The sequence below is a fragment of the Brassica napus genome, chromosome C5 (genome assembly GCF_020379485.1).
Source record: "Brassica napus cultivar Da-Ae chromosome C5, Da-Ae, whole genome shotgun sequence".
Taxonomy (NCBI): domain Eukaryota; kingdom Viridiplantae; phylum Streptophyta; class Magnoliopsida; order Brassicales; family Brassicaceae; genus Brassica; species Brassica napus.
The window spans coordinates 1552255-1578895 of record NC_063448.1 but is presented as its reverse complement, the minus strand read 5'-3'; the positions used below and the strand labels follow the sequence as shown (position 1 = coordinate 1578895).

The window sequence follows — 26641 nt, the reverse complement described above, 5'->3', positions numbered from 1 at the left end:
AGTAATGGTTTTAACAAAATAAAATAAAATAAACCATTCTATGCCACTCTTGTTACATCTATTGAATCATATAAAAAAAGAACTTACAATTTTTTTCATTTATGTATTTGTTTAATTAGGCCTGGGTATTTGGGTACCCGAGGATCAAATTTTTGGGTATCGGATTTTTCGGGTTTGGAAATTAGAACCCACTCTTGTTATTATAAGTCTATCAAATGGCATATAATCCAAAATCACTTATTCCTCTCTTAAGCTTACATTATCACATTATCTAACCTGCTATTATAAACACAACATAGTAAACAAATAAGTTTGAATGTCATATTCAAATCATGTAAGTTTAGATCCGATTGACACATTACATTACAAACGTTTTCTCATATTTTCTACGTAACACAGTACAATTCTTTATATTACATACGTATCTAATATAAATTATAGTCATTCATTTAAATAAAAATAAGTTGAGTTTAGTAAAAAATGGTACATATATATAATAGTGTTGTGTTATAATAGTGTACTAGATCTCGACCCGCGCAACCGCGCAGGTGTTTGTTTTCATTTATTTTTATATAAAAATTTTATTTTCAATTCTAAATTAGTATTATAATGTATATGAGGTGTGTCTATCACTTTTTAAAACATAATAATTTTACCATATTTTTTTATTGTGTCCATAATCCTGAAGGAATTGTAATTGTGTAGTTTCTTTTATATATTCTGCTACTATAACATAAAATACTCAAGGAGTTGTAATCCTCAAGCAAGTTTTTTTTGAAAAAATCGTATCTATTGAGATATTTTGAGAGTATACTTGCTTTTCAAGTTAAAAGAAATTACGACTACTTAAATTTTATGATTATAGTTGCTTTTCAAGAAATAAATATTCTTTAATGTTGGTTATCCAAAACAGAATAGTGGTCGAGATTTTAGTGGTTAAGTACATTCTATAAGTTGCAGATTACAATTCTATTTATTGGAATATAATTAATGATGGTTATTCAGAACAGAATTTTAGGAATATTGTTAGGCATAATAATAATACGATTAGAGATTATATGTAACATGACTTTATAAGAATAGATCTATTAGATCCATTTTTAAAAAAATCACACATGAATCAAGGTTGTGACTTCTGTTTTAATATATAAGTTCTAATTCTGTTTATTTTAAATTACATTTAATAATATATATGTAATATATTTAAATTCGAATCTTAGATAAATTTTTTATCTATTTATTTTGGTTAAATGTATTAAATCAACTTGTATAAAATTACTTAAAATCATATAAAATTGTATAGTTATTAAAAATTATAACTAAACAATATTTATAAAATTTGTAGATATCTAAAAGAAACTAATGAAATTACAATTAACAATTTATTATTTTTTTAAAAAAGATGTAGAAAATTTTGAAAATATTAGTAATAAAAATTGTATAATTATAAAAATACAATTAAATAATGCATTTCGAATTTATAATGCATATTTCAATATATTTATTTTAGTGATGATTTATGAATTATTACCATATTTTAAGAAGTTTAACAAAAATATAAATCAACATTAAATATAATGTATTAGATATTGTCATATTCTATAAATTGTACCAAAAATATATGTTAGTAATAAATGTGATTGTCGATGTCATATTAACTATAAGGCATGTCATCAATCTTGTTAGCCATGACATCATTTTTTTTGTAAAAATGATTGTAGATAGGACACGTGGCAAAATCACTTCGCAAATATAGTCTACGGATTATCCTCCATCAAAAACTCATTGACTATTTTCTTAATTTTTTTTTGTTTTTTTGTTTCTTACTATAATCAGCTAATTAACTCACATAATTATAACTTTAACCGTGTCTTAACTGTATTTGTGTTTTTACCGAAAATCCAACACCGACTCTGGTCTCACTCACTAAACAGATATAGAAACACACGACGTCAAAAGACGTCGTCTTCTTCTTCAACGTGTCTCTCTCTCTCTAGTCTTCTTCTCCAAGGAATAAGCATGGGGGAGACGACGATAGTGAAGCACGATTCACCATTCCCAGCAGGTAAAACCAGAATCTGGTTTATTCCTTCGTAAAGAAAAAGAGGTAGGTGCTAGGATTTGATACATGTTATCGAATATGGTTTTTCTAAACGTTTAGCTAAAATTTCGACAGTTTCTATTAGAGTTGCCAGATTATAGAAAGCAGTCGGCCAAACATTTCATTCGCTTATCTAATCTATTAATTTAGAGTCATATTTTTTATCTACTATTAAAAGTTGTCATTTAAATTTTGGACTCATTCCAGAACCTAACACTTATATGACACGCTCCTTATTAAACTTGCTTAATATCAACCGTATTATTTAATATAAACGAGTCTCACATTAAACTATACCATACTTCGATTATTTATTGAATAGAATAATACAAATATCAAATACTCTTATACTATCGTTCGTTTGACTTTGCTTCAATACTAACTAAAACTGACATTACTTAATATACATCACATGTAATATAAGTGCAAAGAGAAGTTATTGCTTATCATAAAATGTTTAGTCGCTACATTTTATTGTCTCACACGTTCACCAGTTATGTAACTGTAGAGAAGTTAGTGCTTCAATTATATTTGTTTCTCTTCTGTACACAACCTTTACCTACAACACACCAAAAACCTGATCAATTCATATTTCTCATACTAAACATTCTAACAATCTCTATACTTACGTGAGGTTTGAATATGACTTTTATTATAAGTCTATCAAATGGCATATAATCCAAAATCACTTATTCCTCTCTTAAGCTTACATTATCACATTATCTAACCTGCTATTATAAACACAACATAGTAAACAAATAAGTTTGAATGTCATATTCAAATCATGTAAGTTTAGATCCGATTGACACATTACATTACAAACGTTTTCTCATATTTTCTACCTAACACAGTACAATTCTTTATATTACATACGTATCTAATATAAATTATAGTCATTCATTTAAATAAAAATAAGTTGAGTTTAGTAAAAAAAGGTACATATATATAATAGTGTTGTGTTATAATAGTGTACTAGATCTCGACCCGCGCAACCGCGCAGGTGTTTGTTTTCATTTATTTTTATATAAAAATTTTGTTTTCAATTCTAAATTAGTATTATAATGTATATGAGGTGTGTCTATCACTTTTTAAAACATAATAATTTTACCATATTTTTTTATTGTGTCCATAATCCTGAAGGAATTGTAATTGTGTAGTTTCTTTTATATATTATGCTACTATAACATAAAATACTCAAGGAGTTGTAATCCTCAAGCAAGTTTTTTTTGAAAAAATCGTATCTATTGAGATATTTTGAGAGTATACTTGCTTTTCAAGTTAAAAGAAATTACGACTACTTAGATTTTATGATTATAGTTGCTTTTCAAGAAATAAATATTCTTTAATGTTGGTTATCCAAAACAGAATAGTGGTCGAGATTTTAGTGGTTAAGTACATTCTATAAGTTGCAGATTACAATTCTATTTATTGGAATATAATTAATGATGGTTATTCAGAACAGAATTTTAGGAATATTGTTAGGCATAATAATAATACGATTAGAGATTATATGTAACATGACTTTATAAGAATAGATCTATTAGATCCATTTAAAAAAATCAAACATGAATCAAGGTTGTGACTTCTGTTTTAATATATAAGATTTTATTTTTTTGAAAATTTGTATATTTTAAAAGATCTACGTACAATAATTTAGGCCGGATATTCTAACCACAGTTGTTATCTATTTGATCAATTCTACACTAATATATCTTTCATACCTATACCATGTTAGATTTGAAAAGTAAATTGGTTATTTTGAAGATATTTTCCCTTATATTTTCGAGTTCTTTTCCAACGTACCAACTTCTCATCTATATTATTTATATTCTATATCTTAATTTTCTTAAAACTAATTTCGGAATATGATTTAGTGACCCCTGAAAGCTAAATTTAGAATATTCCTAACGATCCTCGAAAAAAAAAGATTATACGGAATGTTTTAATTCTTATTTCATAATGCTTAGTATGGGATATCTAGAGCACAATTAATCATATATAGTTTTAAATAGGAAATTCGCATATTAAAAACTCTCAAAGTGTCACATACTGACACTTTAAACACTGAATTTTTTTTACTAACACTTTAAAGTGACATTTTTATCATAACAAACCTCCAATGAGGTTTACTTATTCTTCAGGCTAGACATATGACTGGTACTATTCATTTTGTAGGTTCAAATGATGATGTATCAGGTTTTTTTCTTCTTTTTTTAAACATTAAATAAATAATACAAATACATCAAAATTTTGAAATAATTGGGAAAAATTCAAAAAAAACTTAAACAATTATAAAAAATCTAAAAATTAAACAAATTAGATTAAAAAAGTTATTTTGGTTAAAATTATTAAATATTTAAATTATTTAAAACAAATTATTTTATGTAATGTAAAAGGAAAACAATATAATTTTTTATCTACTATTAACTCCTTAATTAAGAAAATTAATATCACAATTAATCATCAAATCAAACTACTAAATTACTACATATGAAACATTATGCATTATAAAATAACACATATACATGTATGGAAATATATTATATATGTGTCAAAATAATATATATATATATATATATATATTTATGTGCATATTAAATAACTTAAAATATAAATCATAAATTTAAAAATATAATAATATAATCAGAATAATTTTAACGAAGATTTAGCACGTGGATCCGTATCTAGTATATATAAAAACAAAGTCCTAGTTCTGTACTAAGGATGAGGTGTGTATCGTATTAAATACCATTAACTATATAGTTAGGTGGCAAGTTATAACTGTGGGCTAAAAACTGAAAATATCCTAAACAAAGAGACCCAACTTAAAAAAAGAAACAAAAATTTGGCCAAGTCGAAGTCGTGTGAGAATAATGTGGACGGATATACTACGTGGCCGCAAATCATAGGCTTAAAAAATGACCAGCCCGCGGTATTTTAGATCCAGTTGATAAAAATGAACCAAGACAGGACTCCGTCCAGGTTCCTTCTTCTTCCACAATATATCTACTTTCCTCTCACACACCCCTAGAGAGAGATTGTCAGAACGGTGTTACCGCTTTAAGGAGAGAGGAAGATAGAGAGAGAAGAAGTTTGTTTCTTCATTTAGAAATTTTGATACAGAGAAGAAAGGATGATGAGTCTGAGAAGAGGAGGAGAAAGACAAGACTACTCGTCTGCAGCGTACAACGTTGTCCATAAGCTGCCTCACGGTGACAGTCCTTACGTCCGAGCAAAACATGTTCAGGTAATAAATAAATAAAAACATATTTCACTGTAGATTTTTCTTTTTTTGAGGAAAAATATTTAATTTGATTGATTTGTTTGGTTAGCTTGTGGAGAAGGATGCAGAAGCAGCGATAGAGCTGTTCTGGAAAGCGATCAAGGCAAGAGACAGAGTGGACAGTGCGCTTAAAGACATGGCCTTGCTTATGAAACAACAGAACAGAGCTGATGAAGCCATTGATGCTATTCATTCCTTTAGATATCTCTGTTCGAGACAAGCTCAGGAATCACTCGACAATGTCCTCATCGATCTCTACAAGGTAAAAAAAAAAAAAAAAAACCATTTTATTGTCTTGTTTGCTGATGTTGGGATTGTGAAATTTTGAGCAGAAGTGTGGGAGGATAGAAGAGCAAGTTGAGCTGTTGAAGCAGAAGCTTTGGATGATATACCAAGGAGAAGCGTTCAACGGGAAGCCGACTAAGACGGCGAGATCTCACGGGAAGAAGTTTCAGGTCACGGTGGAGAAGGAGACATCTAGGATCTTGGTACGGTTTAATAATCATCTCAGTGATCTTTTAGTTTTGATTTTTATTGAATTTGATTGGAACTTGTGTGTTACAGGGAAACTTGGGATGGGCTTATATGCAGCTAAAGGACTATACGGCGGCTGAAACCGTGTACCGTAAAGCTCAAGCTGTAGAGCCTGATGCAAACAAGGCTTGTAATCTGTGCACTTGTCTCATCAAGCAAGGGAAGTTCGATGAGGCGAGGACGATACTCTTTCGTGATGTGTTGCATGAGAAGAAAGAGGGGTTTGATGATGATTCGAGGTTGAAGGTTCGAGTTCAAGAGCTGCTGAGCGAGCTGGAGCCACGGGAACAAGAAGCAGATGTTGTTGCTTCTGTGTCTGTGGAATGTGAAGTTGGTATGGATGAGATCGCGGTTGTGGAAGGGATTGACGAGTTTATGAAAGAATGGAGGAGGCCTTCAAGGACAAGGAGACTTCCGATTTTCGAAGAGATCTTACCACTGAGAGATCAACTGGCTTGTTGATGATTCTTTGTTGCTCTGGTCTTTTAGGAACTTTTCATGTAGAAGAAATGTAGTGAATGTAAGTTTACTTCTTGTAAGCTGTTTTTGTATCATCTGTTAACTTGTTGTTCCAATGACTCATTCCAAATACTTTGAACTAATTTCATTAGATAGAAAAAGTATTTAGAGGTCAAGATTGGGAGAACTATAAACCAAACAGAAGACTTGTAGGTTGCAAAAGCATAATGGCCTAAGTGCCTAACCTGTATGGTAAGCAAAACAAAAGAAATGCTAAAAAGTCTCTCTAACAAACAGTTGATCATGACACTTCATTCTTTGGTACCAAGTCAGTTTCTTTTGCCTAACTATACCAGGAGGATTTCTAATCAGCCTAGTAGCAATGTGGGTCTGATAAACCATGACAAGTATAGAGTTTAGGTCATATGAAGCCATGACAAACTGACAAGATGATGATGCCCAGAACTACTAGCTTAATCTTTGTTGTCAAGCCACATTTTTCTTTTCATCTTTGTTCCTTGTATTCTAAAATCTTGGGCCCTTGAAGGCATTCAGAATAAAGAGGAGCATGTATGTATGTAGTGTCTATGCTGTAAAAATATGTGTGTAGTTTAGTTTACTAACCTGTGAGCGAAGGTTCTCAGTTTTGTCTGCTAATAGCTCAATTTTGTCACCAGAGTCAAGGACCTGCCATAGAAATGAATCGGAGAAAAACCACACACATTCAGCATACAGAAGCAGATTAGAGGCAGGATAAGTAGAAAAGATTTATAATTTTCTCAGTTTTCTCCATCATAATCATTCTGAGCCTTCACCACAGCAAGTTTGCTAATCTCATCAGGATGATCCACGCAATTTTTGCATGTGCTCCAACAAGGACATGCATGAATCTAAAACACATGCAGAACAAACAGTGTTATCTCGTTCAAATTTCAAAATAACAAAACTAATTACAAGAAAACGTGCATTGTTTGTAGGCCCGTGTATAGTTTCTGACCAACCATACAGGCTGAATACGGTAAGTGTAAATACTGAAAACATTTCAAGATAATTGTATTTTTTTATATAGGATTTCGTATGATCTGGCTCGTGCGATTTACAGATACAAAATTTAAAGCTAAAGAAATAATTGTATGTTACTTAAAGAGTGTTCAATGACAATCGTGCAACAACTTGAACTTTAATTGCATTCCAATATCACCAACCAGTCCTTTTAAGTTCTAACCGCAACCTAACTATTAAAATACAAAACTTTTAATTATTTGATGTTCAAGTTTGATTGTTGCCAGAACGTCATGTAACACGTGAAAACAAAAATTTACGGGTAGGAAAAATACAGAGAAGATTTGAATCTTTGTATGCAAACATCCCCACATTGGATAGGAGGCGAGTAAAGTCAAACAAAACCTTATAGCTTATACGATCACATGTGGCACCAAAACTGTTAAGCTAGATTTTTGGGTTGGTTCCACCTATATATAGATTTTCGTTGAACTTGGTTAATGGCAAAACATGAAATAGCCAGATAAATAGATTACTACTTTCTTGTCAAATGGTATCAACAAGATCGTTTGATCATGGGACGCGTGGATGTTTCTGTCTAAACCAGGACGTAAGAGCATGATTATTGGGAGGTTCTTAGGGTTGAGTTCTTAGCAGAATATAAGAATCCGTTTCTTAACTTTTAACTGAAAAAGCTAAGAACCGGCTCTTAAATAAGAGTTTTAAGAGACAAGTTTTTATATTCCGGTAAGAACCCCATTCTAAAAACCTACCGATAATCATGCTCTAAGTAAGGTTTTGTTAAATGTTTTTAAGTATCATACGATATGATACAAGTTACTCTTTAAAGCAAAGTCTGTGATCAATGTTGGCTAATCTAAGTCTGCGATCAGTGGTGGATTTAGAAAAAGACAAGACTCTGTGCTTCTCGTCGACTATGGGACATAAAATGAAATGAAATTACGATGTTTGCCATCCGCAGGGTCCACGAGCTGCTTGGCCTGATCCGGGTAACAAAATGGGTCAAAATATCTCGAGATTTGGTCTTTCCATTTTGAAATTGTTGTCCAGTCATTTAATTCTCGTAGGCAAATGACTAGTTTACCCTTGACTCCTCCTTTTCTACTTTTGTTTCGTCTCCTTTTCTCACCTCGTTTCGTTGTTGTTTAGGCTTAATAGATCTGTAGTTTTAACGCGACAGCCCTTATAAAGTTCTCTGGATCGAGTCGAATCGAGGATCTAAGGGATTTGAAAAGATGTCGCAACAACAGTCGTTGATCTACAGTTTCGTGGCTCGCGGGACGGTGATCCTCGTGGAGTTCACAGATTTCAAAGGCAACTTCACGTCAATCGCTGCTCAGTGCCTCCAGAAGCTCCCGTCTTCCAACAACAAGTTCACCTACAACTGCGACGGTCACACCTTCAACTACCTCGTCGAAGATGGATTCAGTAAGTCATATTTACCGTTTCATTTTTTGAATGTTCACCGCGAGTTATATCTATATCGTCTCTTGTAGATTTGTACAAGCTTTTAGGGTGTTAGATCTATACAGATTGTTTTTTTTTTTTATTATTTATTGCTTAATTTCCGATAGATCTGTGGTTTATTTGGTTGACACTAGCCAATATTGATATGTAACGATACTTTTGGCTGTAACCAACCATATCAGTTTTGATTGTGTTATTTTGTTGTGCAGCCTATTGTGTTGTTGCGGTTGAATCTGCTGGGAGGCAGATTCCGATGGCGTTTTTGGAAAGAGTGAAGGAGGATTTTAACAAGAGATATGGTGGGGGAAAGGCTGCTACTGCTCAGGCTAACAGCTTGAATAAAGAGTTCGGGTGTGTTCTCTCTTCTTTTGTGTTTTTTTTTTTGTTTCTACACTACTCTTTGGACTGACTCTTTTTTTTTTGTTTGGTTACTTTTGAAGGTCTAAGCTGAAAGAGCACATGCAGTATTGTATGGATCATCCTGATGAGATTAGCAAGCTTGCTAAGGTGAAGGCTCAAGTGTCTGAAGTTAAGGGTGTTATGATGGAAAACATCGAGAAGGTTTCGAATCTGTCCTTTTCCTTTTGCAAGCTTTTCTAGTAATTACAAATCTACTGAAATCACTTGTTTTGTTGTCTAGTCAGTGCATCACGTCTTTACCAATGTAGTACATGTTTTGCTGTTAGACGAGTATATATGAAACTTGAATTCATATGCAGGTTCTTGACCGTGGTGAGAAAATTGAGCTTCTGGTGGACAAAACCGAGAACCTTCGCTCACAGGTTAGACTCTGATGCTGTTATCTCCTGCGTACTTAATAATACATAATAAGGAGCTGGTTCACCAGATTGTCTTATCTCTGTGTTTGATTAAATCTCGGTCTGCTGCAGGCACAAGACTTCAGAACAACGGGGACGCAGATGAGAAGGAAGATGTGGCTTCAGAACATGAAGATAAAACTCATAGTTCTCGCCATCATCATCGCTCTGATTCTCATAATCGTGCTCTCAGTTTGCCATGGCTTCAAGTGTTGAAATTCAAAACTCTCTTGAGATCTTTCTCACTCGGTACATGATCGTACTGCCTTTTCCCCTTTATTGTCCTGTCATCATCATCCTTCTGCTTGAATTGGTTTTTGTATAGATAGACATATATATATGTAAGCTTTCACGTTTGCTATATTGCTTGCACCTAGATGACGTTGATCCCTTAAGAGAGATCTAAAACTATTAAAATGATTTTGTGGACTGATGACTGCTTGTGGTGTAGATGATAATAAAATGATTACTATAAATGATTGTTGTTGACCTTAGGTCATCAAAGTTCAAATGTTTATATAATACTTATAATCAATAGACTCGTAGCTCAAATTCTATATTCCCATAAATATTCTAAACCAATCGAGGCACAGGACATGACACAAGACGATCTCTGTGTCTTAAAATCATTTTGTCGGTTGATTTTTTAAATGTTACACATTTCACAAAGCCTTTTTTTTGGGCCTAAAACTTAATGGGCCTTAAAACCTACTTTGAGAGTTTTCCCGCTAAAAACTCTCTCTCATTCCCGCTTAAGGTCACCATCAGATTCCGATTTTGCCACTTCCCCGCAAGGTTCCGATCAGATCAGGAAATGGAATTCGATATCCCATTACCGGAGGAGCTTGAGCTTCTCGAAGCCAACTCTTACTATCCCGAAGAAGAAGAAGATGATGACTACCTAAACTTCGAGGAGGCGCCGTACCCTTACCCAATCGAGGAAAAAGAAGAAGAACGGGAGGCTAATCTCCGGCGATCGGAATCTCCCGATATCAACGGCTGTAAACGACCCAGGAGTCTAGTGTCCGATCCGATTGACGAAGACTCTTCTCCAGCCGCGGAGAAGAGAAGCAAAATCGATGATAATAATCGGGTGGAGATGGAAGACGAGGAATGGTTACGGCCACCGCCGGTTAAGAAAGTGGCACATGTTATGGAGGAGGAAGAAGAGGTTATCATTCCTCAGGAGACTATTTTGTCCAGGTTACTACTCTTCACGAGACATCACCGAGTCGTGAATTTTATTTGACTATTTTAGTAATTTCGTTATTGGAATGTTCAGATACGCTTCTGAGATAGACGGGGAGTGTTTTCCGATTACGGCCCCGGACGGAGGAGATAGGGTTTATGCTAAATTCAGCCGAGCTTTGGGAGATGAAGATGTGAAGAAGTTGGATGTGAAAGCCAAGTCCAATGGTACCAAGTTTTCAATTAAGCTTTATTGATTTTAGTTGGACATAGGTTATATATTCAGTCTAGCTTTAGAATATGTTATTTGTTGATCTTAGGCTCATCATAGTTGTGTATGCGAGAAGAATTTCACTCTAGACAATCTTCCGGCAAGAACTCTATTTTCCTCTAATTTAGCATTATTTAACCTTTTGTAGGTCTTATCAAAGATCCCATCAGTGTTCTTCTAGAACAATCAGAGAAAGAGGCATTTAACAAGGTGAGTTTCTTATTAATTTTTGTTTGCGGAGTATTTGAATGGATGATAATTATGTTCCTTCCTAAACAGTATATGTTTTAACGTTGAAGGTCTTGCAAGCTAGTTCCGAGGATCAGAATGAAACCATTGCTGCAGAAACATCTGTAATGCATGAAAGGCTATGGGTGGACAAATATTCTCCGAGCTCGTTTACTGAGCTTCTCAGTGATGAGCAGACCAATCGGGAGGTATTTTGTAAAGATTCTTGGTAAATTAGATGAATCAAGAATCAGTAGTTGATGTTTCTAGATGTTCTTTGCAGGTTCTGTTATGGCTTAAGCAGTGGGATGCTTCTGTTTTTGGATCTGAAATTAGGAGCACGACGGATGAAGTATTGTCAGCTTTGAAACGGCATTCTACACCAAGTCACCGTCAAAAATCAGATTCAGCTTTTACTAGGAAAAAACAGTTCAACAGATGGGGTAAAGATGGTTCTTCATTTCCTAAAAATTCAGACGTGAGTGACAGCAACGCTACAGATAATCATGACTTGCGGAACAAAAAGTCAAAACTTATCGGTCCTCCAGAGCAGAAGGTGTGATAAACTGATTTAGACTTCAATTTTTTCTTAATAAGCTGTTTTTCATTGTCTATACTAAAACCATTAGTATGAATCGGCTGTAAATTTTTAATTTCACTGCTGTTGTAGATCCTTCTGCTCTGTGGTCCCCCAGGGCTTGGAAAGACTACGCTTGCTCATGTTGCAGCTAAGCATTGTGGATATCGCGTTGTTGAGGTATTCTTCTATACCCATTCCTTTACAAGCCAAATTCATAATTTCTCTTATGTATAAGCTGGGGCATATCGTTGTTTAATTTTTTATTGGTTTGCATTGAGTACATTGATTAATGTCCATGCTATCATTCCTGAAAGAAATGGTTCTTCATTATTTACCTCTGCTGCTGCCCCATTTCTCTATGTGCATGATTCTCATTCTTCCGTTCTAGTTTGTTAGGTTTGATTCAACCTGTGTTATTTTGCAGATCAATGCTAGTGACGAGCGATCAGCAGCAGCCATTGAAACTAGAATTCTTGACGTAGTTCAGATGAACTCCGTCACAACTGACTCTAGACCTAAATGTTTGGTATGCTTGGCTTACTCTATGCTCGCTAGGACCTATTTCATCATGTCAAATTTAATTGCTCAGTTGTCTGAAGAAGAAGAGATTGACGAAAATTTGTGTAGGTGATTGATGAGATAGACGGAGCTCTTGGTGATGGAAAAGGAGCAGTAGACGTTATTCTAAAGATGGTATGTATCTGCATGCTTATACTGGGCTCTGAAATTTAGGTTAAGTTTAGCAAATACTGACTATCAGTTCTTTACGCATTTTACCTCTATAAGAAAGATTCAGCTACCTTTCTTGCAACTCTAGACCTCCTTTGCTTCTTTTAATCTTTATTTGAATTTTACATTTGTTTGAAGTCTTGAAGTCCAATTCGGAAAAAAACTTTGTGATAGCATTTTAGTATCTAATTGTATCTTCTCTGCATAGGTGTTGGCGGAAAAGAAGCATGTTACAGGCAAGGAAAATATAGATAATGGGAAGACTTCCTCGAAGAAGGAGCGGCGAACAGCACCACTATCAAGACCCGTCATTTGTATCTGTAATGACTTATATGTACCAGCTCTTAGACCTCTGCGACAAATAGCGAAGTAAGTTCGACTTTCTGTTCACTTAGAGCGTCTCTTTTCCTGTTTGTTTCGTGATGCTAGCTCTATTTTACGTAGAGCATACTGCTTTGCTAATGTTTAATTGTCTTCGACACGTATTGAGTATATCTGCCATCAAATGCTCATTCTAGATAAACCTTCGCCTTTTAGTATGATGATATGCTCCTGTGCTTCTCTTGCAGGGTTCATGTATTTGTTCAACCAACAGTGAGTCGTGTGGTAAACAGGTAACCATATTCTTACTTTGTTGTGCGAGAGAAGATTCTTTTTTTTTTTCTGTTTTTGTCTCTTTCATTTTGATGAGTGTACGTACAGTCATTGGTAACTGTCAGTCACCGGTAAACTAGTTTCCTCTCTGGGTTTCAAGTCTGGAAATTTGTCTTTCCACAAGATGTGATTGATATGTAGAAATAATACCTTAATGATTTGTATGTTGCATTAGAATCAGTGAACTATATTCAAATTCCATTTAGTAAACTTCTTCCCGTATTTATTTATCTATCAATTGCCTTACTAGGCTGAAATGTATAAATGACAGGCTCAAGTATATTTGTAACATGGAGGGGATGAAAACAAGATCTTTCGGTCTTAGTGCCCTTGCGGATTACACTGGTATCTTTCTCCCTTTCCATATGTTCATGTTCATTTTAGTTTGGTCCTTTGCCGATGAGGATGATCTCATATTACTCTTAACTATATAGAGAAGACTTCCTAAATGAGTGCTATCTTTTGCGTTTTATTTGGCGGCAACAGAATGCGATATACGCTCTTGCTTGAACACACTGCAATTTCTCAACAAGAAGAATGAAACCCTCAATGTGGTGAGTCTTTGATGCGCTTCTTGCCGGCTGAGTGTTTTTACCCACCCTCATTTTGATTTAGCAAAACTCCAGAACTTTGTACCTTGTGGAAAGCTTTGACTCAGTGAATATTCTAAGTTTACATGAGAAGAAACGACTGAAACTGAAAATGTCTATTTGATTTTTCATTCTGGGAGATTGAGTTTTCTAATAAGCTAAACAATTGCTTCGTTCTTTTCTTTTAGATCGACCTTGGTTCTCAAGTTGTTGGGCGGAAAGACATGTCAAAGAGTCTCTTTGATATCTGGAAAGAGGTAATGAAAGCACAATTAAGTGTCGTAGATTGTTTACTTACAGATCTACTTCATAGAATATTCACACCTCTTTTCCTTTTTAGATATTCAACAAGAGAAAAATGAAACGAGAACGTTCTAACGACGCTTCTGGCAGTGAGGCCAAAAAGTTTGATTTCTTACACTCCCTCGTATCCAGTCGGTACGTACAAAGCAATGACTTCCTCGTATCCTTTACTCCTTTATGCTTAAGTAGTTAACTGAATGTGCAGGGGTGATTATGATTTGATTTTCGATGGAATACATGAAAACGTTTTGCAGCTTCAATACCATGATCCGGCGATGGACAAAACAGTAAGGCAAACTAATGATGTCTAGTGAGCTGTAACTGTTTCGTTCTGTATGTTTTTTGCGGTTATGTTCTGAAATCTTGTTATGTGTAATCCTTTTGATTTGAAGGTTAGCTGCTTGGACTGTCTTGGAACCTCTGATTTGCTGCATCGATATATTATGCGCACCCAGCAAATGCATCTTTACGGTAAAGCACTAAAGCCTTTAAAACTTTAGATGATTTTATTAAGTCCTGTAAATAATACTGCTTTAACCTTGTGATGCAGCTTATTTACCTAGCCTGGTGATACCTATACATCGTCGAGTGGCCCAGATTCAAAGACCAACTATTCAATGGCCTAAGTCATATCACAGGTGATTTTGGTGTCATCTTTATATTGATTACGAAAGGCATTTCAGCGTCTCTACTGACAAGTACTCAATATAAAATATGCCAGATGTCGCACCCTATTGGTGGAAAAGCAGGAGTCCCTGCGGTCTTGGCACCACAAGATACCTCCCTATATTGGGAGGCATTTATCCATCAAGTCTTTCGTAGAAGACTCTGTTTCCCCGCTACTGCATATTCTTTCTCCACCAACTCTTAGACCAGTATGTCTTCATTTGCTTACTCACTGATCCTTTCCCGATTTACACCAACATTCTTATTTCCACATATCCTACTTTTCTTATAAGGATAACATCTTGCTACGCTCCTCAGGTGGCATCACATTTGCTATCAGAGAGGCAAAAGGATCAACTGGCGAGTTTGGTCATACTTATGCATTCTTATTCTTTGACTTATAAAAATGTGAAACTTGATCCTGCTATGAGTAGCCTCAGGGAGGGTGCTGCTTCAGATCCTTCAGTTCTTGCTTTAGATCCACATCTATTTGATTTCATTAGTTTCAAGGTTTTGTTTCTGTTTCTTTTGTCTTAGCATCTGACCACTGTAGTTTTCCTTCGGGGATAATACTAATCGCCTTTCTAACAATTTGACAGGGTCACCAGTTTAAACATCACATACTCACCTTAGCAATGAAACAACTGTTGGTACATGAAGTAAGTCTCGCATCTTCTTCCGCGGAATTTATTATAAATTGTGTCTTTAGTGGCATGAAGATACTGATTGTCTGGTTTTCAAATAAATGTTTAAAAACTCAGGTTGAGAAGCAGAAGATATTGCAAGCAAGTGGAGGAAGGTCCGGTATCTTGAGCAAACCACCCGAAATTAGGAAAATAAATCCAGACTTAGTCAGGAAAACTATTGCTGCTTCAAAGGAGAGTCACAAAAATCCAGTTACCTCAAAACCTCCATCAGTCTCAGTTGAAAGCGCCAAACCTAGTGATGTGAAGAAAGCATCTCGCACCGCCCATAGTTTCTTCGACAGGTACTTGTTTCTGTTTCGTGCTTTATCACGTTCAGTGCCATGATGATCGTATACTAATTGCATGGTTGGTCAAGAAAAGGTTTAGGAAGTCGAGGAAGGATTATGAAGATCCAGAGGATGTGCAAAAGCGAGCTACCGCAAAAAGAGATTCACGCCCTCTTCTCTTCAAGTTTAACGAGGTATGTCACAACCAATAACTCAACAAAAGGATGACTCTAAGATGACACCATGGAGCCAGGCGTTAGGCTAAAACCAAAATATTCAAGGATTGTATTATTTCCACTGATGTGTGTATATTGCACTTAACAGGGTTTCACAAATGCTGTGAAGAGACCGGTGAGAATGAGGGAGTTTCTACTGTGATTCTGCAGTGGAGGAAGCCTTAGTAAATTGATGCATAAATGCAAAACAAAAAGCTTCTTACTTCCTCTTTCGACCAAATGTGGATTAAGGTTGAGTGTATGTGTAGCAGTCAAAGATGTGAGACGGTTGCTTATGGTGACTGATGAGCAAAGAGGGAAAATGATACTTGTATACCATTATTTGTTGCAACAACATTAATTTTTGTTTTTATCATACTTTGTTCAAAAACCTATAATCTTGGCAAAACCGTTATTAATCAAAGAACAAAGAACACTTTCAGATAAAAAAGTTAAATAAGAAAATGTCGGGAAAATAAAATGTGTATCAACTCATTGTCAAAATTAAACCAGCTCAGCCCGGTTAAGGCCGGGTTTATTCTGATTCAATGTACAGCTGGTTTGCATCTTCCGTACGACGCCGTTTTATTCTAGGGTTTAGGGCTTTTCTTCTTCACTACATATTTGAGCACCTCATCACCGAGAAACAGTCTCGTCCGTCATTACTTAGACGGCTCGATTCCCTCTTCTCTACCCTTCGGTTTCTCAACGTAAGTCTCTCAATCCTTAGCTCCCTTTCGTTTGTGTAGTTAAGTCTCTCCTCTCTAATATTCCCTTCGATTCCTAGCTTCAATTTTTCATTAAGATTTTTGCTTCTTTGTTCCGATTTTAATTTGCTGCTCATAACAAAGCTTCTCACATTTTACTTTATTATAAGCTTAAGCCTGTGACAGGATTACTGCAATTTATGCATATTGATTTGTTATGGTGATGTATTAATCCAAATTTGTTATCAATATGTAACAGACCAATAAGCAAAAGATGGTGCAATACAATTTCAAGAAGATCACAGTCGTCCCCAACGGGAAAGTCTTCATCGACATCATCCTCTCCCGAACCCAGCGCCAGACCCCAACCGTCGTCCACAAGGGCTACAAAATCAACCGCCTGCGCCAGTTCTACATGCGCAAAGTCAAGTACACTCAGACCAACTTCCACGAGAAGCTCTCCACCATCATCGAAGAGTTCCCTCGCCTCGACCAGATCCACCCTTTCTACGGTGACCTCCTCCACGTCCTCTACAACAAGGACCACTACAAGCTCGCCCTGGGACAAGTCAACACCGCCAGAAACTTGATCAGTAAGATAGCAAAAGATTACGTCAAGCTGCTAAAGTATGGTGACTCTCTGTACCGTTGCAAGTGTCTTAAAGTGGCTGCTCTTGGTCGTATGTGCACTGTGTTGAAGAGGATTACTCCGAGTTTGGCTTACCTTGAGCAGATCAGGCAGCATATGGCGAGGCTTCCTTCCATTGATCCGAACACGAGGACTGTGTTGATCTGTGGGTATCCTAATGTTGGGAAGAGTTCTTTTATGAATAAAGTGACTAGAGCTGATGTTGATGTGCAGCCTTATGCTTTCACTACGAAGTCGTTGTTCGTTGGTCATACTGATTACAAGTACTTGAGGTATCAGGTGATTGACACGCCTGGGATTTTGGACAGGCCGTTTGAGGATAGGAACATTATTGAGATGTGTAGTATTACTGCTTTAGCGCATCTTCGAGCTGCGGTTTTGTTCTTTTTGGATATCTCCGGGTCTTGTGGTTATACTATTGCTCAGCAGGCTGCGCTTTTCCATAGTATTAAGTCTTTGTTTATGAACAAGCCTTTGGTGATTGTCTGTAACAAGACTGATCTGATGCCCATGGAGAATGTGTCTGAGGAAGATAGGAGGCTGATTGAGGAGATGAAGGCTGAGGCCATGAAGACTGCTATGGGAGCGGGTGAGGAAGCGGTGCTGTTGAAGATGAGTACTCTGACGGAAGAGGGCGTGATGGCTGTGAAGAACGCTGCTTGCGAGAGGCTGTTGGATCAGAGAGTTGAGGCGAAGATGAAGTCCAAGAAGATTAATGATCACTTGAACAGGTTCCATGTCGCGATGCCGAAGCCTCGTGATAACGTTGAGAGACCTGCTTGTATACCTCAGGTGGTTCTGGAGGCTAAGGCTAAGGAGGCTGCTGAGAAGGAGAAGAGGAAGACGGAGAAGGATTTGGAAGAGGAGAACGGTGGAGCTGGAGTTTACTCCGCTAGCTTGAGGAAGCACTACATCTTGCATCATGAAGAGTGGAAGGAGGACATAATGCCTGAGATTCTCGACGGACACAACGTTGCTGACTTCATCGATCCGGATATTTTGTTGAGGCTCGAGGAGCTGGAGCGTGAGGAAGAGATAAGGCAGGCTAACACTGAAGAAGAGGACTTCGAGATGGACGGGGAAGAGCTCACGGAGGAGCAGAAGCAGCAGCTTGCTAAGATTAGGAACAAGAAAGCTGTGCTCATCCGAGAGCACAGGCTCAAGAAGACCGTTGCGCAGAACAGATCAACCGTCCCTAGGAAGTTCGACAAGGACAAGAAGTATACGACTAAGAGAATGGGTAGGGAGCTTTCGTCTCTGGGGCTTGATCCGTCTTCTGCAGTGGACCGCGCGAGAAGCAAGTCTAGAGGGCGGAAGAGGGATCGATCAGAAGATGCAGGCGACGATGATGCAATGGAAGTGGACGATGAGCAGCAACAGGCGAACAAGAAGCTGCGTGTGAGGTCAAGGTCGAGGTCTATGTCGATAGCGAGATCACAGTCAAGACCTCCTGCTCATGAAGTCGTGCCTGGTGAAGGGTTCAAAGACTCTACTCAGAAGAAGGCGGCGATTAAGATTAGCAACAGCTCTCACAAAAAGAGAGACAAGAATGCAAGACGTGGTGAAGCTGATAGAGTTATACCGACTCTGAGACCTAAGCACTTGTTCTCAGGGAAGAGAGGGAAAGGAAAAACGGATAGGCGTTGATGAAGAAGCCAAACAAGGTACTGTTGCCTGCATCATCTGATCGATGATAATTGTTTGCAATCTCTCGGCATTAATTAATTTTACATTGTTTGGTTTCTTGCAGGAAATGGATCGATTGAAGAACATCTCTCAAGTTTTGGATTTTACTTTACCTTTTGTTTACTATTATTATTATGCTATGCATCTTTTGTTGTTTTCCTACAGACATGATATGAAACATTGTAGCTTCTTCTGCGACCAATGTGTTTTGAGGACTAAGAATCGTTTAATGGATTTTATTTTAATTAAATGTTTGATGCTTCAGTGTTTATTAGTACCTTCAAGATCTTATGTAAATTATTTTCTTTTGATGCAGAAAAGATATTTCTTACAATAAATAAAAGAAAAAAATTGTATTGTTACTCAAATAGACCATCAACTTATCTTTGTGTATACATACAACTTTTTACCTGAACCAGTAGATGCCTCAAATACTAATTTACAGACTCCGCACAACTTACGTTGAGTATTTTTTTTTTTTTGCTTCTCTAAATATTCATTAGAGAGAGCATTTAGGTTCGTCGCTTGGGTTGCAAGGCAACAGTCATTGACCTTAGCCGATCAACAATCTCAGTGAACGATGGTCTTACTCCAGGATCAAACGACCAGCATTGCTCCATCAACTTCCTCCACTCTGATTCACACCGTTCAGGTACCTGAGGTCTCAGCGTATTGTTCACAATCCCACCTTCATTTATATCAAACAAACAAAACACATCAAAATCAAATATACTTTTAGGAAGTGTTGCTGCTGTAAACATACCAATGATGGCACCGCAGTGAAGATTCGCATATGGTTCTTCTCCTGTTAAAATCTCCCACATGGCGATACCAAATGAGAAAACATCTACCTGCAAAAACAAACATATAAGTTTTGTTTGTTACATCGATAGAGACTTAATGTTTTGGACTCAACACAGTACTTTCTCTGAGACGCGATTGCTGCTCCCATTTAGCAGCTCTGGCGCCATCCATGGGAGAGTTCCTCTTACTCCACCAGACACAAGCGTGTTTCTTTTTATTCTCGACAGTCCAAAATCACCAACCTGTAAATATAGAACAATGAGATACTGAGATGAGCAAAAAAAACGAAGACGGTGTGATTTTGGGGGAATAGGTTTACCTTGCAAATGGGTCGTTGTGGATCCCTCAAGTTTACAAGCAAGTTATCACATTTGAGATCAAAATGAACAATATTCTTCATATGCAAATACTCCATGCCAAACGCAGCATCTAGAGTTAGCATCAACCTTTTGCGCCTATCTAGCGATCTGTCCAAAAATAGTTTCCATCAGTAGAAGGTCCTACGAATCATTTTGACATATAATCATATACCTGTCTTTTCTCTGCAAGACATGTCTTAAAGATCCGTTCACCATATACTCGGTAACTGTTGCCATTGTTCCACCAGGTCCATCTGGTACAACTCCATAAAAGGCCACCACATTCGGATGGTGCAGATTCGCCAATATCCGAGCTTCTCTCCAGAAATCTTTAGTCTGTCGTGCTTGCTCTGACGATCCACCAGAGAAGCAGCTATTCTTTATCCTCTTGATAGCTACATCAGTTCCTCTCCACTTCCCATAGTAAACAGTTCCAAATGTACCCGATCCTAGCTCGTGCAAGTCTTCGAGATCAGTGTTCTTGATTATTTGCAAGCCGTAGATTCCAGCTTCCATTTCAACCATTGCAGCTTCGCTGAATGATTCATCAGTGTTTCTGCTTTTCTTATACTTTTCCTGCAATGTAACAAAGAACATAGGGAAGCCAGAACCTTCTAATATAATAAGACATAACTAAATAGCGATCTTGTTTGTACCTCGTTTGCATTTTTATTCTCTTCCTCTCTTGTGTAAGATTTGTGATCATCGTCTGACTCACTTTGTACATGAGGGACAATGGTAGCTGACAAGAGACTATCAGCGTTTTCTTCGTTCGTCACATCCTCAACCATGAACTGTGGAACAAGCAGCTTGTGTCTGAAGAAATCATCAGAGTCCTGTGTGTGAATAAAAGCAGCATCTCTGCTTCCCACCCTCCTAAGTGGCATTCCGCAATAGTGAAAGCTCTCATCTTTAGGAAGAGAATGAGTTTCTGAATCATCATTATTTGACTCCAAAACCTGCACCCAGTTAGACAGAAACTCAAAAAACAATTGCTACCTTTGCACAAGGAATAAGGTAAACTATGCTTACACATCTGGGAACCATAGGCTCCTTCTGTCTCAGACGTTCGTCTGGGAAAAGTTTGTTGGGTGAGGAGTAATCTGCTTGACTACTTGACTTTTGATCTGTATCTGAAGTGTGGTTGTTTCTGATGAGAATATCTAGTGAGATGTCATGCTGGAAACCTCCATTTGATTTGTCCCTCGAACCACCAACATGATTCTCGTTGGTGTTGGTTGATAGAGAAAAAACTGAGCTTCCTGAATCACTTGAAGTAAGCTGAGCAGATGGTTGATAATTCGGACTGAAATAACTAGTACCATGTTTCTTTGATGATGACTGATCAAAAGTATGATCACGGTCCATCAAACTATCAGGAGGTTCAATGTTGAGATCAAGCTCCTTGCTCCTCCTCCCGCCTTCCGGTTTCTTGAAATAGATATCATCACTATCTTCTTCCCACTTTGAAGTAGCCACAACATGCAGTTTCTTCCTCAGTATCTTCCACGGTTGTCTAGTAAACGCTTCTAGCCCATTGTTGATTTGGCTCTCGTCATGAAGCTGTGGATCAGAGAGAGCGTTTTTCTTAAGCGTCGCTCCCATATAACCTTGGCCGCCATGAGGGTAAACATCGTCGCTTGGGCTCCTGTCAAGAAGATTCTGCGCCAGAGCATTAGTCTCAAACAAGAACCTATGTTGCTGCTGTGGGAAGTTTGGTGGAACCAAGTAAGGGCGACTGTTGTTATCAAAGAAACCATTCTGATCAACAAAGTAAGGGATGTCTGTGTTTGCTCTCTTGTGAACTGAGAAAGGAGATGGCGGAGGAGACTGTTGAAGAAACGAGTTGCTTGGAATCTGCATTCTAGGCACAAAATGATTCATATACGGATTCATGAACGTTGTTGGACTGTTGCTGTCTTTGTGAGCTGAAGTAGGTGAGTCTCGGATATGAAACGTGGGACTAAACTCCGAAGCGTTCCCAAACTGCGTCGTCTGACTCGTCCCGCTTTGCCCGCTTGAGCTCTTATGAGGACTCACATCCACAACACCATTAAGAGCTGAAACGTACTGATAATGATCCATATCATTCTGCTGGTGTGTGTTTCGGTTCCTCTCGTTGAAAATCTTGGGAGACTCCGATGATTCTGTAGAAGAGACAAGAAAGACTCTTATCCTCTGAGAACCACCTTTCGTTTCAGCTTCTTGATACTCTTCAATCATATGAAGAAGATCCTCATCAGAGCAAACGGATATAAGCGCATCAAGATCTTCTCCAGGCAACTGGTACTTGATCGTGTGCGGATGGTTGCACAAAGCGTAAGTCTTGTGCATCAGCTCGTTTAATCCAACGTGTTTCCGTATGGAGATGATCCGAGTCTCCCCTCCTATGTATCTAAGCTTCCCGTCGCCAGGTCTCTGTAAGATCCTTCCCCCAAAGCTGCAAAGAAGCTTCAAGATCTCAGGCATAAAAACATCTGATGTTGTTGTTGTTGCAGTCCTCCGAGGCGAGTCAGCAACAACATTGGAGGGATGATTAGTAACACCTTCTGAGATGTTGGAATCGACTCTCTGAAGACCAAGGATCCTATTGAAATCCTCGTAAACAAGATGTCGATTGTTATGATTATTAGCCTCAGCGTTTCTGTTAGGAACAAGCTGTGGTCTTCGTTGAGCAGCAACATCCCTTAAGAACTCGTTTGAAAACTCCTCTCCTGTCTGAGAACAGACATCGTCGTCATCACGCGTGTTATTACCACAACCGTCATTATTATATAAGTGATGATGATTGGATCTGCCAGGGAACTCCATTCTCATGTCCTAACACCAAAAAAAAAGGCTTATTCTTTCTTCCTCTCCCAAAAAGAGAATTTTTTTTCTTAATTCTTCTAAGCTCTTTGAGGAATTATAACGAACAGGTTGCGCCTCCAATGAACACAACTAGCTACAAGATCATATTTTAACAAAAAAAAAAAAAAAATCAAACAGAGATCAGAGACTGATCCTCATTCAAACGTGTATTGACATTTTGGATTCAAATGTATATATATATATATTTAAAAAAACATACAATTAAGAGCCAGATCATAAATAAAGATCAAATCTTGTTGGTAGGGAATAATAAAAATTGAAGCTTTTACCTGGTGAAAATGGCAAATGGCGAACGAGATTTAACAATGGAGGAGGAGGAGGAGAACGATGGATGACACACGAAAAAAGAGATTTTTTGGGTAAACGTGAAGAATGTTAATCGAAGTTTGTGTAAAAAAGGATACGAAAGTTTGAGAGGTTTTTTGATTTACGAGAGAGAGAGACGCTGAGAAGCGCTCTCAAAAAAATAAAAACGCGGGTGTGTGGTGGTGGTGAGAGAGACGACAAAACTCCAATAACTAACTTCTCTTTCTATTTTTTTTTCTTTCTATAAAGACTATAAATTAATAAAAAAAAATTGATTTTATTTGTTTCACTTGTACTCTTGAGATCATCTACCTATTAATAAATATTTAATCCGGATTTAAAACTTTTTTTTTCCTCAAATAGTAAATTGATCATGTGAAGGTTTTAGGAGGGACGATTTTATCTATTTTCTTACTTTCTTTAGACAATTCTAAAAACTTCTGATTTAACTAAATAAAACAGAATATCCTAAATTAGTTTTTTAAAAATTACGGTGAAATCAGAAATGTACGTGCATGAATGTTTTAAAAGAACCTAAATAATTGGCAAAAGGTAGACTAAACATTAGACTAGGATGGTGGTGACATTATGATGTGCACGTTCAGCATTACTTACTTTTCCATCAAGTCTCTAAATTAGTAGTAGTATTATATCTTCACTTCCTCTGTTTTTTTATAAAATAAAAACTTGTAAAAGAGTTAATTATAATAAATACTTTATATTTAGTTTTTTAACAACCGTTTTGATGAGCTTTTCAATATACTACTGACCTCGTGACATTGCAACTACAAGAACCAACTTTTAAGTTTCACTAACAATAGACCAGTTTTAGAAAGTGTAAACAACAAAACTAAAAACAACACATAGTACTCTTTCTCTGTCTCTCTCTGAGTCTTAAAATGCATATGAGAACAAACAAAGCCAACACGTGGCAACTTCCAAGAACAACCATCACTCACCCTCCAAATGATCTCAGGATTAGGTTTTTACCGGTATGATTCAGGACGTTTAGGTTTGCTCTGTATAACTTGCTCGATCTTGTCCAGGACATGTGGCGTCAACAATGGGATCACATCAACAGCCTTCATGTTTTCTTGAATCTGTGTAAGGCACCCCCCAAAAAAACCAAAATATTAAGATTGAATTGTAGACTAACATCCACTATATATGTTCCTATTGAAGAACTAACCTGTGACTCTCTTGTGGCACCGGTGATAACGGATGACACATTAGGATTTGAAGCACACCATGCGATCGCAAGCTGAGCCAAGGTCACACCTAGCTCATCTGCAATCGGTTTGAGACCGCTTACTTTCTTCAGCACGTCATCCACAAGTGATCTATTGGCAAGGTTCTGCAAAACAAGTTATGTATTAGATGCAGAAGCAGAGAGAGAGAGAGAGCTCAAATAAATACAAAAGGAAATATACTTTGTAGTTCTCCAACGCAAACCGGCTGTCTGAAGGAATAGACCCCTTGTTGTATTTACCGGTAAGCACACCAGACGCGAGTGGGCTCCAAGTAGTGAGACCTATGCCATGGTTAGTGTACAGAGGAAGAAACTCTGACTCAACCTACACAACAACAACTTAAGGCTTTAACAAGAAGAGATCCAAGGATGTAACTAAAGTGTTGGAGATTACAAACTTTGTGCCTAGCGAACATGTTGTACTCAGGCTGCTCCACGATAGGACCAACCAAATCCAGCCTCTCAGCAGCTCCCCATGCCTCTGTGATTTGCTGAGCTGACCATTCACTTGTTCCCCAGTAGAACGCCCAACCCTTATCAATCACGTAGTTCATCGCCCTCACTGTCTCTTCTATAGGTGTTGAAGCATCAGGCCTGTGACACATAATAAACCCAATACAAAAATAAAATGCATATACATAAATAGATATAGTATTAAGATCAATCCAAAGATGGCAACTTTTTGAAAAATTAGTTCTTGTCAAGATCTCAAATGAGACAAATATAGAAACTAAACCCCTAAATTAGATCTTCAAGAAAGAATAAAAATCAAATCTTTTTATCACCTGTGGCAATAGAGGACATCAACGTAGTCCATATCGAGTCTTTTGAGAGAAGCTTTGGTTCCTTCGACGATATGTTTCCTAGACAAACCCTTGTCGTTAGGACCAGGACCACCCCAGAAGATCTTGGTGGAGACGACGATGTCGGATCGGCGCCAGCCCAGCTCGCGAATCGCCTGACCCATAATCTCCTCAGCTCGGCCATTGGCGTAGACCTCGGCGTTGTCGAAGAAGTTGACTCCGTGATCACGGCAGCACTGGAGAATCGATTTGGCTTCTTTCACGTCGAGCTGGTTGCCGAAAGTGACCCACGCTCCGAACGAGAGCGTGCTCACTTTCAATCCCGATTTACCCAGATTCTTGTACTGCATTTTTGTAGAAATTGAGACAAATCTGTCTGATCGAATCTCTGTCTGAAGAGATGATGGTAAGTACCTTTTATTACCCAAACATAAGTGATGATTGTGAAAGAACGAATAAACTACCGGTTTGGTTTTAATTTTCCGGTTTATGTTAACCGGTTTCCAGCGTCTGAGTCACTGTCACGTGGCATGGCTCTGTCACTCCCACTTGGGAATATGCTTCTTTTGCTTACACTCACGTTCACACAGATAGAAAATAAATTCATTTTGAATTCTTTTTCAAGCTGTTTATTTTGGGCTTTGTTTCTGTGTAGGCCTATTAAAGGCCCATTAGTATCTAAGTTTTCCAGAACTTTTTTTTTTTCGAGTTATTCACTCAGTGAGATGGTGGGTTTTGGAAACAAGACATTGACATGACATTGTTTATTATTAACATGTCTAATTTCAGAAATTTTACGAATGAGCTGCCAACCGTCAAATCTTGAAATGATGTTTTTGGTTCTATTTATTACAACAATTATATAACTTTATGGAACGGCATTTTTAATACCAATTTGACATTTTTAAAGTACTCTGAAACTTTTTAAAAAATTTGAAAGATAATATCATCCACAGACTGATTGTATTCTACAGAATTATTTTGTAAGCCATAGGGTCTATATATTTCGCTATTTTACTATGTAACAAAACAAGTTTCAAGCAAAAAAAAAAAGGGGGGTTAAATTTAACCATTATGCATGTGGATACTAGGGAATTTTAGAAAAAAGTACAGATTTAATAATAT

At 37.1% G+C, this 26641-nt stretch overlaps 6 protein-coding genes across 7 annotated transcripts; 4 read left to right on the top strand and 2 right to left on the bottom strand.

Annotated features, from left to right (window-relative positions):
• Positions 1–5070: 5070 nt before the first annotated feature.
• Positions 5071–6509, top strand: LOC125587391 (protein SULFUR DEFICIENCY-INDUCED 2-like). The gene is made up of 4 exons (XM_048757737.1): positions 5071–5348; positions 5434–5646; positions 5717–5872; positions 5949–6509. Exons 1-4 carry the CDS (start codon positions 5235–5237, stop codon positions 6378–6380), a joined length of 915 nt encoding a protein of 304 aa, XP_048613694.1. The 5' UTR covers positions 5071–5234; the 3' UTR covers positions 6381–6509.
• Positions 6510–8175: 1666 nt separating this feature from the next.
• On the top strand, positions 8176–10161 carry LOC111198130 (vesicle-associated membrane protein 721-like). Its single transcript, XM_048757736.1, has 5 exons — positions 8176–8828; positions 9077–9218; positions 9308–9428; positions 9587–9649; positions 9758–10161. The coding sequence occupies exons 1-5, from the start codon at positions 8636–8638 to the stop codon at positions 9899–9901; spliced, it is 663 nt and encodes a 220-aa protein (XP_048613693.1). The 5' UTR covers positions 8176–8635; the 3' UTR covers positions 9902–10161.
• A 34-nt stretch (positions 10162–10195) lies between these two features.
• LOC106410509 (chromosome transmission fidelity protein 18 homolog) lies at positions 10196–16458 on the top strand. Its single transcript, XM_048757735.1, has 23 exons — positions 10196–10888; positions 10968–11101; positions 11293–11354; positions 11444–11581; positions 11656–11928; positions 12043–12129; positions 12377–12478; positions 12580–12645; positions 12890–13050; positions 13251–13295; positions 13607–13680; positions 13822–13889; positions 14114–14182; positions 14266–14363; positions 14434–14515; positions 14621–14699; positions 14779–14866; positions 14950–15103; positions 15213–15404; positions 15494–15553; positions 15656–15882; positions 15962–16061; positions 16192–16458. The coding sequence occupies exons 1-23, from the start codon at positions 10380–10382 to the stop codon at positions 16243–16245; spliced, it is 2922 nt and encodes a 973-aa protein (XP_048613692.1). The 5' UTR covers positions 10196–10379; the 3' UTR covers positions 16246–16458.
• A 185-nt stretch (positions 16459–16643) lies between these two features.
• Positions 16644–19374, top strand: LOC106370990 (nucleolar GTP-binding protein 1). The gene is made up of 3 exons (XM_013810999.3): positions 16644–16792; positions 17049–19102; positions 19189–19374. The coding sequence occupies exon 2, from the start codon at positions 17064–17066 to the stop codon at positions 19083–19085; it is 2022 nt and encodes a 673-aa protein (XP_013666453.2). The 5' UTR covers positions 16644–16792; positions 17049–17063; the 3' UTR covers positions 19086–19102; positions 19189–19374.
• Positions 19375–19462: 88 nt separating this feature from the next.
• On the bottom strand, positions 19463–24037 carry LOC125587390. Of its 2 annotated transcripts, none has more exons than XM_048757734.1 (8): positions 23428–24037; positions 21320–23231; positions 20944–21246; positions 20460–20863; positions 20248–20395; positions 20048–20170; positions 19888–19975; positions 19463–19812 (listed from the first exon to the last, which is right to left on the bottom strand). In XM_048757734.1, the coding sequence occupies exons 2-8, from the start codon at positions 23102–23104 to the stop codon at positions 19637–19639; spliced, it is 3027 nt and encodes a 1008-aa protein (XP_048613691.1). In that variant the 5' UTR covers positions 23105–23231; positions 23428–24037; the 3' UTR covers positions 19463–19636. The 2 variants fall into 2 exon arrangements, with proteins under 2 accessions (XP_048613691.1, XP_048613690.1); XM_048757733.1 differs by having other exon boundaries at positions 21320–23107.
• Positions 24038–24250: 213 nt separating this feature from the next.
• On the bottom strand, positions 24251–25941 carry LOC106370991 (probable voltage-gated potassium channel subunit beta). Its single transcript, XM_013811001.3, has 5 exons — positions 25499–25941; positions 25112–25307; positions 24895–25038; positions 24654–24818; positions 24251–24564 (listed from the first exon to the last, which is right to left on the bottom strand). Exons 1-5 carry the CDS (start codon positions 25864–25866, stop codon positions 24451–24453), a joined length of 987 nt encoding a protein of 328 aa, XP_013666455.2. The 5' UTR covers positions 25867–25941; the 3' UTR covers positions 24251–24450.
• Positions 25942–26641: the final 700 nt, after the last annotated feature.